The 14,610-nt window shown below is 35.4% G+C and overlaps 1 protein-coding gene across 1 annotated transcript in view; it reads right to left on the reverse strand.

The window, feature by feature from the left end:
- The window catches only part of LOC149791641 (deoxyribonuclease-1-like), a 48,009-nt gene extending 34,537 nt beyond the window's left edge, over positions 1 to 13,472 (reverse strand). Inside the window, exons 1-2 of the mRNA XM_089969237.1 lie at positions 13,212 to 13,472; positions 5,724 to 5,824 (exon numbers count right to left, since the gene is read on the reverse strand). Coding sequence (XP_089825363.1) covers positions 5,724 to 5,824; positions 13,212 to 13,412 — 302 coding nt within the window. The 5' untranslated portion in view covers positions 13,413 to 13,472. The remainder of the gene's footprint in view (positions 1 to 5,723; positions 5,825 to 13,211) is intronic.
- Between the last annotated feature and the right edge of the window lie 1,138 nt (positions 13,473 to 14,610).

The following is a 14,610-nucleotide window of genomic DNA, read 5'->3' on the forward strand; positions in this document are numbered from 1 at the left end:
CAAGTCTGAAAGTTCACATCAGAATTAGTTGCTATTTGTGACAAACTGTCCCGCATCACGGTTTGCTGAATACAGTTTACACACATAAAAGATGGTTAACATCAATACGAAATTGAATGTTTAAAATACATTTTAGTTTGTACACAATTATTGCCAACTTGTATATTGAGAAAGCACGTGTCCGTGGGCTTTTTACTTATTTTTGCAGTGGACTAAATGTAAACATCCAACGTCTTTCTGACTCATTTTGAATCAGGGTGAGACTCAAAACTTCGTCCTTGCATAAATACTGTCAAGAAGACAACACCGTGTGAACGTTTAGATTAGAAATAGCAACAACAAAAATCATTCTTTAAGAAGTATCAAAATAAGTGCAGGAAGCATCATTAAAATGTATAACTTTTCATACGCCTGATTTCTTGCTAAATAAATTTAACAAAGATACAGAAACACTAACTAACGGTCAAGGATTTACAGGAAGCCACTAATTGTTCAAGTTAAAATGCAAATGGAGCTATAGATGAAACGTACACACGACAAAGCCTAGAAGACTAATATGGAAATACAGCTGATTTCAACTAAAACAGATTTTTTAAAAAAATACGTGATTACGTCATGAAGGACCGAAAGAACAAGGTTTAGTGACCCAGACTTTAAACAACCTGGATCATGACTTTGGTCTACACGATTCGTACAAACTTTGACACATTTGCTCACAAAGGAAATAATGTAAACTTTGAGAAACCAAGATTCTACTGATCTTTATTACCCTTTGGATGTAAGTTAAGAAGTTGATTGCTTACAAGTTACTTTAGGTTGTTGTTGTTCTTGTAGGGTTTAACGCCATTTTTCAGCCCAAGATAGACTATACATGGCGGTCAGTATAAATGGTGGAGGAAGAACCCGGGGAAAACCCCGGAAAGAACTACCGACCCACGACAAGCTACTGGCAAGCTTTCTCGCATACCCACATTGGCCAAATCCGAGACTCGAACCCACGCAGGCAAAGGTGAGATGGTTACTTTAGGTAGTAACGAGCAAAGATCTCAACTTACGATAAATGCAAACGAACTAACAAGGAAGGAAACATTACCGCAGAGTTAAATACCTCAATCCAGAGCATTATCTTATACACGTGACAGCAATAACTCCGCCTGGCTAACTCCTGCTGGCGCCGAGGCGGAATAAAGTGAGGAGGGTTGAGTGTTGGGCTAACAATCCAACCTTGTAAAAATTCCCTTGTTACGAAAATTAATACCAGATATCAAACCATTGGTGATAACGGGGATGAAAGACGCAAGGACACTGAACTATTGACATACAAGCTGGACATCCTTAGAATTAATGAAGCAGGGTAGACAAGAACAAGAAAGAAGAGGTTAACAGCAGGGCACATCATATGCTTTTCTGGAAGATCAGATAATGAACACACTGAAGGATTTGCTTTGATTATCAGCATCAAGATGGAAAGACACTGTTGGAATGGGAACCACTTTGACCAAGACAACCCAAGACTAGGCTCAAGTCAAAATCAAAATACACCAAGCTGACAGCGATAATATATCATGTGCCAACAGATGATTCATCAGAAGCTGGCAAGGACAATTTATATAACCAGCTGCAGGCAGCAACTGAGAAAGTAAAATCATATCACGTGTTGCTGGTTATTGGAGACCTAAACGTCACAGTTGAAGACAGCAACAGAGGCAGAAAACAAGTGATGGGAAGAAATGGCTTTTGAACCATCAACGATAACGGTGAGTGGCTGTGTGAGTTTTTCTGAAGAAAATAATGATTGTTTTACGGATTTTATTCCAACACATGGAATTTACAAAACAACATGGACATCACCAGATAAAGCGTCCGAGAGTTGGATGGACCATATCCTTATCAATGGAAAATGACTGAGCTCTCTAGAGAACGTCAGGGCATACAGAGGCGCTGATCTTGATATGATCCATCACAATGAAACTTCATAAGACCAGAAAAGGTCAGGAATGGGGAAAACGGTCAGACTCCATCAGACTGAAAGATAAGGTGATGAAACAATTTTTCAGGCAAGAACTCTGTTACCGCTTTCAGTCACTTGGCAGTGCGAATATCCTTGTATTTAGAAGAAATAATTATAGGTTACTGTATTTGTATGGGAAAATATGAACGAGTTTTTCGAATGGAAATACTGCACAACTTCTTACGCAAGCGTACATTATATGTTTACAAATCACAAGGGTTGGCGTCTGCGTCCATTGTTTCCAATAGAAAGTAGTTCCTTTATACACGTGAATGATATATGTGTACTGGCGTACGAGTTCAGTATCGGGTAATATTGCACGATTCTGACAATGTAAATTTAACGGGGAAACAATGAGCATATAATAAGAGTGGATTTATACAGAAACCTCATAAAATATATCTAAAACAAAAGAGATTACGCAAAATAGCAGATCAATCAGGTCACAGAGAATCAAAGATCAACTGGAAGGAAGATACACAGATCTGAATAGAGAGGTAAAATTGATGGCAAAAGCAGACAAGAATATCGATGATTAATGAATAGCAGAAGAGAAAGAAGATGCAGCTGGAAGTCAAAACCTGACGACGCTGTACAGAATCACTAAGATGCTAAACGTAAGGCTCAACAACAGTGATGTGCCAGTAAAAGACAAGGAATAAAGCATCATATCTAGTGATGTGGACAAGATAGCACGATGGAAAGAACATTATCAAGCCATCCTTAATAGACCAGAACGCCTGAGGCAGCAGTAATACCAGCAGCAGAAAAAGACTTGAAGCACCATCCTTAGAAGAAGTAATAATAACAGTCATGGCAATGAAGAGTGGATAGGCATCAGGTTTTGATGGAATGACAGCAGAAATGTTAATAGCTTATGAGAAAGAAACACCACTACTGTTGACAAAAAAATTTAAAGACATATGAGAGAATGATTAAGCTCTAGGAGCATGGACAACTGGGATTATTATCGAACCACCCAAGAAAGGAGACCTGTCAAACTAAGACTGGAGAGGCATCACGGTGCTTTTTCTCACCACCAAGGTCTTCAGCAAGATCATCCACAGAAGAATGACAGATGCATTGGACAAGCACGTCCGGTAAGAACAGATTGGTGTTCGACCTGTATATTCATGCTCAGACCACGCATTTGTACTGAGACCATTCTTGTAACAAAGCCAGGAGTGGAATGCACCTTTCTATGTCAGTTTGATTGACTTGGAGAAAGCTTTTGACAGCATACATCGGAAACCCATCTGAAAAATACCAAGACAGTACGGAATTCTCCAGAATATTGTGAACATAATTAGGAGGATGTACGGAGAGTTCTCATTTCAAATAATCTGCAATAATAAACTCACTGAGACCTTTGAGGCGGGAACTGGAATTAAGCAGGAATGCATCTTGTCTTCCATTTTATTCATACTTGGAATTGACTGGATCATGAAGGCTGTTGTCAGTCGAGAAAGAAGAGGGATTCGCTGGACTCTTACCAGCCTCCTGGAAGATCTGTTTTTTACTGAAGAAATTGTCAATCTCTCACACAGACAACAGAACATGCAAACCAGGACCGATGACTTGACAGACATAACAAGCAAACTTGGACTGCATATTAGCACCAGGAAGATCAAGCGCATGAAGATGGACAATAGAATGATAGATCACATCAGACTGAACGGATATAAGGTTGAAGAAGTAGAAAACTTCACCTATCTGGGCTCCAAAAGGACAACCAAGAGAGAACACATAAGAAGAAATACGTGCACACATTTCGAAGGCCAGCCAAGCATTTCCAGCATCCATGAGTACATGTGGGACCAGGAACATCAGCATGAAAATTAAGATCAGACGTTTCAAGAGCAATGTCCCGAGTACCCTAATATATGGTGCGGAATCTGACTAAAGCCATAAGCCATAAATTAGAAGTGTTACAAAACATACGTCTGTAAAGACGTTTCAACATATTTAGCCCCACGCTATCTCAAACACCGAACTGAAGGAACAAATGTGGACCTGGGGACACATGGAGAGATGTGCACCAGACAGACCACCGTGGCGAGCTCTGGTTGGGGCCTTATGAAAGTAACTTAACCAGACAGCAATTCAAAAGCCAAGCCGAAATATATATTTTTACATCAGGTACTTTCTGTACGTTTCGTGAAACAATACAGTGATATACAATTTATGTAGAATCCTTTTCAAAGCCAAATTCATATCAATGGAAGCGATTTAATTTTTTCGACTTGAATGACTTAAACATCTTGATTTTATGAACGATTTGTGGTGCTTCAATTATAACATATGGGATCGAAAAAAGCAATATTAATGATAAAATGATAACAGGTTATTCGAAAAAAAAACTGGTATAGCATTTTCCAGAAATTAGTACTAGAAAAGTTTCTACACTCTACCACGCCTTTTGCACTCTTACACTTTTTCTTATCTGTTGGAAAAAGGCATGCATTTTAAACATATATTTCTGTTCGCGATGTCTATTTATCTTTAATGACACCTTTATATATATATATAAAATCGCTTTATTCCAGTATAGTTGTACCCTCCATTTTGCAGTCATTAGGTCACGATACTGAAATATATTTAACGCATAAACATGTAATCGTTTTAAAGTTGCTTCAGCATGATTGGTTTTAGTTTCTCTCCATACTACCCAAAAAGCTAACTGCGCCTGAATGTTTGATGAACATTTGCAGAAATATCAAATTTTATTTTTACCTGATATCGTTAACACCAAATCACTGTATCTGTCTAAAACGTTCTTTGATGGTCTATTTACATCTTTGATTGTTTAACACATGTTCCACGTCAAAAGAGAACACTGTATCCTTTAATGTAAAATGTTGAGTAAGCGTTCAGTAACATTATCCATTTCACCACTCTATAATATATTTACAAACCTTGTTCTGTAATAATTAAATAAATATTATTTTCAGCTAGTCCATTTAAATAGGTCATTTCCCACGTCTGAGCATTATGCCTAACTGTGTTTTCAGGTAGAAAATTGCTCAAGTTTTCATTCCTCGATCGTTCCCACCGTAAAATGTGTATTAACTGAATTTCTCGCAAGTGTATCTTTAAGAGTTTAGTGACAATTCTGTTTAAAGTTTCCTGATTTCTTTCCTAGTTCGAAGACGCACTAAAGTGAGTTGAAATTCCTTTCAAGCATATCTTGGCATTGGATTATTTAAATATATCATTTTTTTTTACTTATTGTGTTTGGGTTTTTATTGTATATATATATATATATATATATATATATATATATATATATATATATATATATATATATATATATATATATATATATATATATATATATATATGTGTGTGTGTGTGTGTGTGTGTGTGTGTGCTCTGTAAATTAATACTTTTGGGTTAGTTTTACTTATTCTTCATATAGTGTCACGGGCCTCCATCCGCATACGTCACACATGAGACCAGCTCCTCTCCGAAGCATTTCTCACTCCAACGTTTCTTCAAGCGTTCACATGGTAATCTTCAATTTTGATTTATTTTGTTCTTGTATACAGGGAACAAATATTTGACCTAGCATTCCCAATTGATAAAATATGTTTTGTTTCTTGGTTTGTTGATTTGTTTTTAAAGAACGTATACATACTCAAATATTTTGTTTAAAAATCCTGATCATTTTTACTTTGAATGCTAATATAGAATGACCACGATTTTTACTCACGTTCTGAGCTCTTCGTTTACCAAATGCCACAGATCATCAAAAGCTGTTCCCGTGATATCTCGTATCTCCTGGATCAACACCACGTCATAGCGCACGAGAATCTGAAGATGATTAAATATATGATTGTTCATAAATGATGACCATCACTCTCTAGGCTCTGTTTAAACATGTCGAATAATAATATACAACTATCGACCTTTCTTGTGGTGAATATGTAAAGGTTGTTGACTGCATTGGTTCTGATGGCATGTGACAATGGATTTTCGTGCTTGTGAGTGCAATGTGCGCAACATGAGTGAGGGTCCAAAATATTTCAATACTTTTTATCATATACTTACAAACATGCATATTACTCATGTTATATAATATGAATAACAACAATTGCAACAAAATTTGTGCACACATTTTATTTAATATTTTAGAGGTCGTTCATTTCATGAATGAAAACCTGAATGCCGCTCAGTATTACACACTACTTACTGTGTACACAGGGTAAAACTGACTATATTATAAAGTATGGAATTTCACGTAACGAAAGAATTACAAACCAATAGTGATATCAGGAAAAACTGACGCAGTACTCAACGATAATGGTAGATACCATTATGGAAAGATGATATAGAAAAATTCGGTGCACGGTTATCGCTTTGTTACCTTCAGTGATGCTGCCATTGTGGCAACTGAATTTAAAAGTGCAGTGCATCATGACTGTTGCCAGGATATGATGGCCCATCGGTCTTGAACAATACTTCATACGGACGTTATATTCTCCAATCCTGACGCACACATACGTATTGCTTGTAGAGTGTTGTGAGTGACCATGATTCTGTGTATGATAGCAACATCAAATTGTTTCTTCATTGTTATTGATACAATGTGTCACTTTTTCGTAGTATCAATATTTCGTTGTTTTTCTTTCGCTAAATGACATTTTATTTTTTTTAACAAACTCTGATTCTTTCACTACTGAAGAAAAATGATCTCATGAACGCGCACGTTTCCATCTCAATAAATAATAATAATAATTTATTAGGCTAATACATTTGGGTCAGAGTCAACCATTGTCACATTTAGGTCTCAATAATTGAATATTAAAACTATAAATGTAGCATACATGTACAAATAAAACTCTTACATACTTAAGTGTCTGACACACATGTAATCATAATATAGACATACACACATGATTATATACACAGATTAGATTAAAACATATAAAATATAAATGTCTTGGCAAATGGGAAAGTAGATGCGGCATACAGGTTAGGTAACCAAAGTCAAACGATTTTAGCATTGATTCTAGTATTGACTTTCGTTGTATTTAAATCGGTTCCTTGAAAAAAATATTTATATCTATTTATGTATTCTCGACTTTGATGCAGTTGTCATACAGTCAGCTTGTCCGCGTTTATTTGCATTTTGGTGGTTCCGCACTAAAGTATAATAGCCTGAACGTCAGTAAGTTTTGTTTAAGAGAGGGGATTGTATCGCTCATGGCATGTAAGGTTGTGTCGTCCATAAAATGACCGGTTTCAGTGGCTGTCAATGAAGTGGTAAATCGTTCATGAAAAAAGCAAAGGAATAAGAATATAGTCTAAAGGGACTCCAATTTCTCAGGTATCAAGGGCAGTCTTGATGGACTCCACTATATCAGGTATCAAGGGCAGTCTTAACGGACTCCACTTTGTCAGGTATCAAGGGCAATCTTGACGGACTTCACTTTATCATGCAGTTTGGCAAGAATGCTTCTCTTAACCTGATTGTGACTTTTGTTTAAGATTATATTTCTTTAAAGGTCGGCGATGATTAAGGGCGATGTATTTTTCAAAAGTTTTAGATAAGGTTGGTTAAACTGGTGTAGGTTGATAATTGTTTGCTTACGATCTGATATACATAGATGTAGACGGCCTACTACATATGCACTCTCCTTCTGTTCCAACCGGAAACCGTTTATTGACAACTAGTGAATTATTATAATTAATGATTCACAGAGTCCTAGAATGCCAGTTTGACGGTTATTAAATACAGCATGCGTGTGTGTATCTAGTTTTGGGTTTACGTCCTGAATATTCAGATTCACTATATATAACCCTTTTCTTTAAAATGTAAGAAGTCATTTAGAATTGAAATCATATCAAAAGGTTCCTTGTTCAAAACTAGCTTAGGACAGGCAGTGTCCGTCAACCTGTCCGGAAATACAGGTAATGTCCCTTGATTGAGCTAAGCATGTGAACTTTTGGTCAGTAGTATTTAAGCATGGATCTTTCAAGAAACTGATCACTTTCTGATATTTACAGTTCAAATGATGCCTTAATGGTTAAGATATGGAACTGATTCCTGAGATTAAACATCAGGTTATCCCCAGATAATTACAAAAGGAACATTTATGTATAATAATTAGATATCTGGTATCAAGAATCTGAGTGGTAGACTTGGTTTCGTGATCAAGGTTGGGCCCTGAAAAAATTCAGACAGATATGTCATGGCTGTAGGAATAACAACGTGCAGAATATCTATTTATGTTTTGCTCTTGCTGTAATGATTTTGTCTTGAGCCTTCATTGTGTGTTATAAAGTTGCCACGCCGACTGCCAGATGAGTTTTTGCTCAAGAAATATGTACAATATATATTTGCTGTTTTTTCCCTTGACCGTAATGGCTTTGTCTTCTGCTTTCATTGCATGACAAAGTCCAGATAACAACAGACTTTCGATTCATGGCAATATAAATCGCATTATATACAATATCTAGTCATGTTTTGCTCTCGTATGACTTTGTTTTGAGCATTCATTGGGATACACATATAGTTGTTTTATCGGTAACAAGTATTTTGTCATGTAATGTGGCGAGTACTGGCTGCTAATTGGCACATTTGCAACACCCTCATTTCAAGAGTCGATAGCATTTCTCTTGTTCTAAGTATGAACGAATTGTAATCGTGAATGTGTGTTACGTCTGACTCTGAACAGAGATATCGTAGTACCCTATCACCGAAGGCAATATCAAAAGCCATCATGCAATAAGACAAGATGCCATCACACTGTGTCCTGATGAAATATAATTAATGACATGTCCTGAGAAGAGCATATCCTTACATCCATGTGTTAATCGGCATCAATCCCATAGACATTATTGTTCCAACGTTAGCAAGCTCCAGTTTGTTCACGTTCTTGTTTTAACTAAACAGTGGTGGCTCCAGTGAAAGTGCTACCAATTACAAGAGTTATCTGCTCTGAGGCTGGTACTTTATGGTGCTCATCTTGCTGGTGATGATCAAGGCCATCGTCACGCGCGATATCTCTGTGCCATGCTGCCTCAATAGGGGTGGTTCTAGTTTTCAAGCGACGAGATAATAAATCTTTACGGTAAAAGCATCGCCAGAATGTACTTTGGTCTCCACTTTCCATCGAAAACCCATGCAAGGAATGCACTGTATCATTCCTGAATTGATGCTTATCTTGTCAATATACTTACATTTTAAATTGCAGGAGATGCTATTCCTCTTTTTGATTGCTTTATCGACGTTATTTCCTTTTCCTACCCGTTACTTTTTTCCTTTGTTTAATCTGCGGGTAATGTTTATTATTTGATGACACCTTTTCAGTGAAGTTGGACTGTTATAATTTGTGTTCTTACAGACACTTGCTGGGTTTAATTCTGAGTCAGTGTTGGCTCACTTATTTAAGTACTCCCTTTTGTACTCCTATATGTAAGTTGAGATTCAAGTAAGCTAGATTCAAACCCTCTTCCATCAGAAAGTATGCTCTGATATCGTTCTTGCAAGATGTTAATATCATCAACTATTGATTCGGAAGTTAACATCATCAGACTCTAAGGTAAGAGCTGTATTTATAGTTACATTTTGAAGTTGATAATGGCCCTTGTTTCTGTTAAGCCCATTATGTCGTATTCACGACCTGTGGATAATTGTTGAAAGCCTTTTTGAGACGTAATTCTCAGCATATTCAATATAGGCAGTTACGTGGTTCGGAATCATCTGCATCGTGTCACTCATGAGCATCAACTTGTAAGTGTGACTGTTAACATTCGTTGGTTTATCATCATTAAAACTGCGTACTAATTCAAAGTACCGCTATCGAAAAAATATTTTCTAAAAAACACCAACTAAAATGAGATAAATTGTAGCCAATCCCGTTCTAAACGACAAACGTACTATTAATACAAGGTCTTCCGTGTATACAACTGAATGTACGCCGCAGATGCACACATATTAAGTGCGAATACAATAAAAATTTGTCTTTGATAAATTAAGGAATAAAAGTGCGTGTCACCCCAAAACATTACCATTTTTTCCAACAATAAATGAAAGGATTAAAATACCATTGGAGTCACTAATCTGATCAGTTGTTGATAATAATGATGTCGCTGTACGTATGTTAATACAGTAATCCATGAAGATTATTCATCCAAAAGGTACTACTTGCTTGCATCGAATTGTAAATATACCGTTATCAATATAGTATGCGAGATAAAACAACTTATATTTCTGCGTTTTGCTCCGGTTTCGTTCATAAATGAACGACATATCACATATTCAATACAGAATCTTTTCTTCAATTGTTTTATTCCTATGACATAACAAAATTATTAAATGCTTATTTATAAGTAAATGATGCAAGTCTTTAGTTACGTGTTTAGGTTCGAATAAACAGTAACACAAGAAAGAGTGAAAACAACAAGCTCTGACAAATTTAATAAATAATTTATTTCCCTGGAAAAGTACTGTAAAAATGAAGAAATAAGAACTTACGGTGTCAAGAATCAAATCCAAAAATAATCCAAGAATAATCCACGAATAAAATTTTAGAAGTCCTAATATTGAAATGTTCTAATGAAGAAGGCGATGACGTATGATGTATCCTGTTCAATGTTTTTGTCCATAGTTCCTTGTAGAAACACAAGAAATAATCCTCCGGTTTTTGCAAATCCAAATAAATTTTTTAAGAAATGTCTTTATTCAAGCACAAAAATATTTCCAGAGACACGAATTCATTTTTTAGAATCCAAATAATCTGAAGAAAAATTAACAAATAACTCGAAAAATGGCTACAACAGAAGGAAACGACTTTACATCAAGCGTTTTAAAGCCCAGACCATGAGAGAGATCTCTAAGCATCACTATTAAAACAAAGTAATGAGCAATTTTGAAAATGCCTAATTGCGAAATAGAGGATCCTGTGATCATGTTTACATATAAAAAAATCGCATAGCCCCTGTATGTCCTTGATAAGAACCAATCATTTTATTCCGAGAATAAAAGTTGTTTACTTCAACAACAAAAAAAACTATTTACAAGCCTAGGGTCACTTATTCAATACAGCCTCGATCTCACTCGATCTTACTCGATCGCACTCTTATTATTCCTACAATAAAAATAGATTAAAAATAACTTGTTTACGTGGCTGTTACTAATTTTGAACTAAGGTCGGGAACCAGGTCAGCCGTATGTGCTTGCTAAAATGAACAGTCAAGGTCAAACTATTTCCTAGAAACGTTTCGAGTTCCTACAATACAGAACTACATTATTTTGACATATAATGAAATGAAAAAATTTAAAAATTATTAAAACTTACAAACAATTAAATCATATATAAATTAAGTCAAATATACATAACACAAGATACAAAGGTTATTGACAGAGTATTACCAACATTGCACCCGCGTAAAATGCCTTCGCAAGCCAGGATATTCTGTGTCACATGATCTCGGAGCCAATGTGTTTTAAGTACTTGAATATTATGTATACTTATTATATACATAAGTGTCAAATATTGAGAATTATTGATGAAATATTTCATATTTCTTATTCCTATGTTTTCAAATATGGAAAAAAGATTATTGTATTGAAATATGTGAAAATAAAAGATTTCCCATCCTGCAATATGACATTTGATTGTGAATGCCCATAATAATTATACTTGCAGCAAGAAAAACGAGATTGTTATGACCTTAAGCAATTAATAGGAACAACATTACCTTTCAAGCATAGAATTATGTTTTCCCGAAGATAGTTGATTTGCCAATGTTTGCTTCTTTACCACGGTTATGTCCCTTTATCATCATTTCTAACAATGTAAAACATCTGGAATGTTGCATTGCTTTTGTGGTCTGATGGGGTAAAATAGCTTACAAAATATCAAACATTGCCAGATATTGGTTATTCCAAACCGACCTTTCTCTGAGATCGGTTATACTTAGTTATGATCAGCCATGAATACGACAGAATCTCGTTTGCGGTTTACATGGGCATTATGATAGAAATGATAGAGGTTTAAAGAAAATATAAACCCTCATTCTTGCACGCCATTTTGGGCGTTTTAGTTAAACTTACTAACCCCTTTATTAAAATATCTGATTTAATCTCGCATAATTGTAGAGCACGTAATCCATGGAAGCATTTGGCCGACTTAAAGTAATTTTTGGCTAATGTTGCTTGAAACAAATTCCTAACACGCTATAATTATTCATTAGCTGACAACTTGCTTTTGCACGCTATAATTATTCATTAGGTGACGCCTTGTTTTTCCTCGATGTAATTATTCATCAGTGACGCCTTATTGTTTGCACTCTTCAGGCCTAAATGTGTCAGAAACAGGATAAAAAGGAGACTTACATGTAAAGGACATCCAAAACTTCAAAAATTAAATGAAACAGAATACATGTTTTCAGCATCCGTCTCAGTTTTGTTTCTGCTTTACCGATTCAATATTTTTCAGCAGTGAACACCTGCATAGTGAGGTCACCTATACTAAGTACAATCATATTTAATCGAGACATGCATATACTTGTTTACTTAGTTCATCAAACATTTAAATATTCCAGGAACAAGACCTTAGCGCCAGTTCCACATCTTCTCTCATATTGTATTCGTAGCCTTTGCTGTAAATTGACATCAATTTTATCTCCAAAAATAGCAATATTCAACCATGTAGCCTCTCTTTTACAGAAGCATATATATATGTATAGTATTGTATTGTATTGTATTGTATTGTATTGTACTGTACTGTACTGTACTGTACTGTACTGTACTGTACTGTACTGTTCTGTACTGTATTGCATTGCATTGCATTGCGTTGTATTGTATTGTATTGTATTGCATTGTATCTTGAGATTTTCGGCCGAATCTAAACTACTTCTTCTGCCTTCAATGTAAGAGTATTCCCTGACTTCGTTTTCACCTTTTTTCTTGTAAGTGAACATATCTGACAAATTACGCATACCGTAAGTCCACATAAAAACTGTTTCTTGTCACATTTATGCTAAAACATCACCCGAAGTAGGTTTGCTACTATTTTATCACAATACTCTTTAAAGGGATGTCTCTACATTTAGCACAATTTTTCACATTCACAAATTCTAATTACTTGTTTCTCAAATATTTTCAACGCCATTTTTGCACACGAAGGTACAATAACTACGCTATTAGTTTATATTCAAATTATCTAAGCAGAGCACGATCGAATCTCACCTTTGGTAGCCAATGTCGAACTACTGGGTTATGAATCTTAGTTCTACCAAACACCTGCACATTCATCGATCCAATACGTAACGGTGCTTCGGATTGCTCGGAAAGATGTGGACTACTGCTGGTGGGACCATCGTTAAAAAGAAACGCTGTGACACCACCCACTAACAGAAAGCAGGCACTCGGCCAGCTAATGACTCGCATGGTAACTCTGCTAGCAGACAGCTTCGTGCGCTTTCTAAGGCAAATAATCACAAAACTTATCACGAGGTTATCTAATCTACAAATAGATCCACGACACTCCTTCATTAATTATCATCCCGTAATTAATTTTAGATATACGTTCTTGATATATTTATCTATATATAGCATTGGATCTTCATGCTTTATGAACAAAGTTGAAATGATTAAAAACAAAAAATCCGAAAGTTTGGAAGTTTTATCTCGATTATAGAGAAAATATTTAACAATTTCTTAAAGGTGGCACGCGTGTAATAAAATGGAGAATATATTTATAACTGTATATATGTACATTTCGTGATATGAAGATAGGGGAATGTCACGAAATAAATTGTAAGGACTTACAAGCAAGGAGTGGCTATTACGTACAGAATGCATAGTCACTAAGAGTCATTAGGTTCTACATACAACATTCATTGGCTGTTTCTAACGAAATGTGCCATTTATATTTTTACTGCATTACTTGTTTTGTTGTTTGTTTTTCTTTACCAGAAAGTACCAAATTATCATATTTGATGCGATAAAGTACAACGTTACTATATTTGATGCGATAAAATACCAAAGTACCATAATTGATTAATAAAACATTCAATCATTTCTTACGCTAATCAAACAAACGAATAAGTCTAATTTTTAACTGCTCAATATATTGCCATAGCGAGTCTAATGATTAATTAATATGCAGTGAGTTTCGATTAAAATGCAATCAGAGCTAAATATTCCAATCCATAACAGGGTCATTGGCATAAGGATTAGAACAGACATGTCAACTTAGTCGAACGAGGTACATCCTCAGAATACCCAGATAAAAAATATTCTGTAGTTTTATTTTACATGCAAATCTGTTTCACAAATACTTCTATTTGAATAGAGGTCTAGAATTTAACATTTTCACCATATACATTACTGTTCCAGTTATATAAACCCATTGTACGGTCATCAATTGTTAACCTGTTGTGGAATCTTTCTTATTTATCTCGATTAAACGCCAGAGACACACGACATCAGTTGGCCAGTGATGATCTGGTCATTCTAATCTAGTATGTATCACATAAAAAAATCACTTGTAGAAAATTCTACTTATAGTTTGTTGTTGAATTGTTCAACTACAGAGTTAAATTTAATTGGAATGTCGTTAGCAGGGAAATCATGAATGACATAA

This window comes from Sinohyriopsis cumingii, chromosome 9 (assembly GCF_028554795.1).
Source record: "Sinohyriopsis cumingii isolate HCF-2022 chromosome 9, ASM2855479v2, whole genome shotgun sequence".
Lineage (NCBI taxonomy): Eukaryota > Metazoa > Mollusca > Bivalvia > Unionida > Unionidae > Sinohyriopsis > Sinohyriopsis cumingii.